Consider the following 4,438-nt stretch of genomic DNA (forward strand, 5'->3'; position numbering starts at 1 on the left):
AGACAACAATGTCCTCAAGGCGCCACTCGCTAAGCGGTCCTCCCCAACTCACTTCCACCGCGTCGACTCACGAGCTCCGGCAACGAGTCATTACGTGTCTCAACAAGCTCTCCGACAGGGATACACTCGCAACTGCCACTTCAGAGCTTGAATCCATTGCTCGAACCCTAAGTCACGATTCTTTCTCCTCTTTTCTCTCTTGCATTCACAACACTGATTCCTCTTCTAAATCACCGGTTCGGAAACAATGCGTTAATATTTTGAGCCTTCTTTCGCGTTTCCACGGTGATGCTCTCTCTCCTTTTCTTTCTAAAATGATATCCACCGTCCTCCGTCGTCTCCGAGATCCTGATACTGCTGTTAGATCCGCTTGTGTTGACGCTGTTTCCGAAATGTCGTCCCGCATTACTCGCCCGGCGTTCTCCGTCGCGTTTCTGAAGCCGTTTATGGACGCTTTGGCGCTGGAGCAGGACGCGAATGTTCAGATCGGCGCCGCGCTGTGTCTCGCCGCGGCTGTTGAAGCGGCGCCGGAGCTGGAAGTGGAAACGCTTCGAAGGACTGCGCTTCCGAAGCTAGGGAAGGTTCTGAAGACTGAATCGTGTAAAGCGAAGGCGCCGGTGTTGGTGCTGATCGGAAGTGTCGTTGCCGTCGGCGGTGCGGCGAGTCGTGGAGCGATGAATTGGTTGGTTCCGTGTCTTGTGGAGTTTCTAGGCAGTGAGGATTGGAATGTGAGAAAGGCTTCGGCGGAGGCGTTGGGGAAGGTGGCTTCGGTGGAGAAAGATTTAGCGTCGCAGCATAAGGTTCTGTGTTTGGATTCGTTGCAGAATCGTAGGTTTGATAAGGTAACGTGTTATTCTTTTTCTTGAAGAATATTCGCTTTTGAAAAATGGTGATATTTGAAAAGAAGAAAAAGGGAATGAAAATGCTAGTGTTGTTGATTGTTTATGTGATAATGGTGATAGTGTTGTTATTTCAGGTTAAAGTTGTTAGAGAAACTATGAATCGTGCGTTGGATATGTGGAAGGAAGTAAGTGATTTTTCTGAAAATATTCCTGCTCCGTTAAAGTCTGCATGTGCTTCAAATGGTAAGGTTCCTTTTGTTTAGTTGTTTTCACTGATTTAAATTTAATTTCCAAAAAATTTGTAATTCTTAAGTATAAGTATTGCTGCATTTTGGATTTAGTGTAGTAAACTGTTGATATGTATTGATGTGAATCTTCATGTGAGGTTCTGTTAGTTCAAGTTTAGCTGATTTGAAATTAAAAATGCTGTTATGAGAATTATTAGTAGTTGTGTGCTATCTTGAAGTTGGTGGAGAAAAATCTCTGGATTGATTTTTTGTGAAATTTGCTGTATTAAATTTATCCATACTTTTTATTTTTGTTAAAACACCAAATTGATGAAGATATTTTAATTTCAGAATTTGACGTCAACATATCTTTTGACTTATTTTTCTGTGAGCTGTATTTTTAACTATTGAAAGAAAGTATGAGCATCTAGTAATTTCATTGTTCGCCTTTTTTTTTCACAGGCACAGATGATGGTAAAGGTCAAGCCGTGATCAAAAGTTCACCCTTTGCTGGTAATAAATTGTCCCAACCGAAAAAAATAGTCCCTTCAAATAAGTCCCCTCCATCTACAGTTTCGATTTTATCCTCTGGTAAAGGAGAGAGTTCTCTGAAGAGTAATGACAAGGATTCAAGAATGAGGATGTTGCATCAGCAGGATCATGAGAAATTATCCAATGAGAAACCTGAAACTCCAGTATCAAAGTCCTCCTTTTCAAATATGACTAAGGAAAATGATATTAGAAGGTGTGATTTTGAATCTTCTAAATCAGCCCCACATCAGAATTCGGCAAATTCGAGAGCTGATGTAAAGCGAGTTTTCTTTAGCAAGATGTCTGACGAGAAAATGCGGAGGTATGGTGGTTCAAAATCTCGTGTAGTTCCATATAATGATGATGGTGATCTCGACACAGATGTTACTGTCAACAATGTAAACGAAATTTGTGAGAGCCAACAAGATGTTGAGGATTTGTCTTTGATCCGGGAACAACTTATTCAAATTGAAAACCAACAATCAAATCTGTTAGACCTCCTCCAGGTATATTGCGTCTTGATATATCTTTTTCTCTTTCGATTCTAACTTGTTTAGGCTAGTTCTATTCCTGACTAATTTTACTTATTATTTATGTCGTGCTTTTAAATTCTCTGTTTATCTAGTTATCTGACAGTCTTCGACATTTTATATCTTTCCATGATTTGCCCTCCTCTCAGTTTTTACTTTCTGCCATTTATTACTCTATTTGTGTTTTTACTTTCTTATTTATTTAGGATGATGTTTCGCTTCTTCGATTATCATAGTATTGACAAGTTCCATATATTAACTGAAAACTTGCTGTAGTAATTAGTAAATCATGACATCTTTTTAATTAATAATCTCTTTTTTTATTTGACTAAAATTCTAAATGTCGCAATGGAAATATTCCTACCTAGTTTTTTGGGTAAATGACTGTGAATAGAATCATCCTTGAGGAATATGAAACCGATTAGTCCATACAATATATGAAAATACATCCTGAATGTCCCCAGCATCTTAACAATAGGGACTAAAATGAAATATTTTATATACTTTATGGATTACTTATAAGTATTTTTTTATACTTTAGAGACTAAGTTGGAGAGAGAGTGATATTTCAGAAACTAAATTGATGGTTATTCCTAATATTTAAAACAAATGATGGAAGTATATATTTCTGACTTGTGTCCTCATCTTTGTTTGAATATAGAGATTTATTGGAACCTCCCAAAATGGGATGAATTCTCTGGAGACACGCGTACATGGTCTAGAGATGGCCTTAGATGAAATATCATATGATTTGGCAGTATCAAGTGGTAGGATTTCCAATGCTGATGCCATAGAAGACATGTGTTGCAAGCTACCTGGTACTGACTTTTTGAGTTCTAAATTCTGGAAGAGGACCGAAGGTCGGTATTCCACGTCAAGATTCTCTATTGGAAGCTCAGCATCAACAAATACTGTGCATAATTTAACTGATAAAAATGGAAGCAAAGAAATTTTTACAAATAACAAAAGATTTCAGCATCGTAGGGATGAGGATGGATTTTTTGTGAACCCGTTGTCAGAAATTCAAAGCGATTTGAAGGGGCGTTCAGGGAAACATTTGTATAAAATGTCTAACCACATTGTTCAAGATGCTGCTAGTGTACTAAGTAACAGTTCCAGCAGATTTGATGGCATTTCGTCAACTAGTCAAATACTGAGAAACCAGAATGTCAGGTAACAACAATATAAGTGATCTTAGTAGTTATCTTGAGACAGTACCACTGTCCATAATCATTTCAATTGTGTAATTGAATTATTTGCTGTATTTCGGCTGTTAACTTTGGTGTAAGTCATTAAGAGCAATTTAACAACTGAACTGGTAATAGTGGATTTGTAAAGTTACACAGTTTGTATTGCTATTTGACACACCAATCACTACATACGAGTTACATAGTTGACACTAGTAAGTCAGTTGCAAATGAGTTAGACCCTGGTTATTTGTGCAGGCCTCATTAATGATATTTTCATGACTTTAGATCGTTATAATCACCCTTAGTTCATAAAGGTTTGTGTGTGAATGGGGTTGTTGTAATGTTTCACTATTTTTATGAGGAAAGGGTGTCCATTATATGCATGTTTAAGCTTCTGTTAATTGTTTTAAGAACTTACAATTTTGTTCTCTCTGTACTTCATCAGGTCATCTGCGTAGAGAAGACAGCATGTCAATGGCATCACAGACTCACGGTTGTTGGTCCAGGTTGCAGTACGCTATAGTTGGCTACCTTAAGCGATTATTAGTAAATTATTGTTTAGAAAATCCCTTTTTTCCCCTTCAAAATTGTCCATATTGAGGCAGAATCAGCAGCATGTGGATTCGGATATAAAACAGGCTCAAGAATTTTCTTGATGTGTAGCGTAAATGTAGAAATGTAATGTAGACGTAAATTTTCTTGATGTGTAGCGTAAATTTTCTTGTTATGTATCTTAATTATTATATTATAGTATTATGTCTTTGGCCCTTTGCATCGGCAGTTGTAGTTAGAAAAGACAGTGATTATGCTATGTTCAGAAAAATTCCGAGCCTTTGCATTAGTTGAAGTAGAAGATGCGTGCCAGCTAAAAAACAATCTTTTTAAACAAACGTTGATAATAATAGCCACAAATATAAATTTAGAGAGAAAAGGGAGTGGAGATTTCCTTTGCATCATTATAAGCAATACCTGAGCTAATAAGTCTCTTCTCACAGTTTGGTTAAAGGCACTCCAGATTTCTAAGTTCTTAAAAAGCCACGTATGACATATACCTTTGATTCAAGTGTCTAATCAATCCTTCACAAGCAGAAGAAACATCCCCATTTAACAGCACCATC

General features: G+C 37.4%; 1 protein-coding gene across 1 annotated transcript; it reads left to right on the forward strand.

Moving 5' to 3' along the window:
• Positions 1-6: 6 nt before the first annotated feature.
• LOC101507770 (TORTIFOLIA1-like protein 4) lies at positions 7-4,094 on the forward strand. Its single transcript, XM_004489881.1, has 5 exons — positions 7-842; positions 977-1,085; positions 1,532-2,106; positions 2,792-3,303; positions 3,766-4,094. Exons 1-5 carry the CDS (start codon positions 9-11, stop codon positions 3,776-3,778), a joined length of 2,043 nt encoding a protein of 680 aa, XP_004489938.1. The 5' UTR covers positions 7-8; the 3' UTR covers positions 3,779-4,094.
• Positions 4,095-4,438: the final 344 nt, after the last annotated feature.

Source organism: Cicer arietinum, chromosome 2 (genome assembly GCF_000331145.2).
Source record: "Cicer arietinum cultivar CDC Frontier isolate Library 1 chromosome 2, Cicar.CDCFrontier_v2.0, whole genome shotgun sequence".
In the NCBI taxonomy this organism is placed as follows: Eukaryota; Viridiplantae; Streptophyta; class Magnoliopsida; order Fabales; family Fabaceae; genus Cicer; species Cicer arietinum.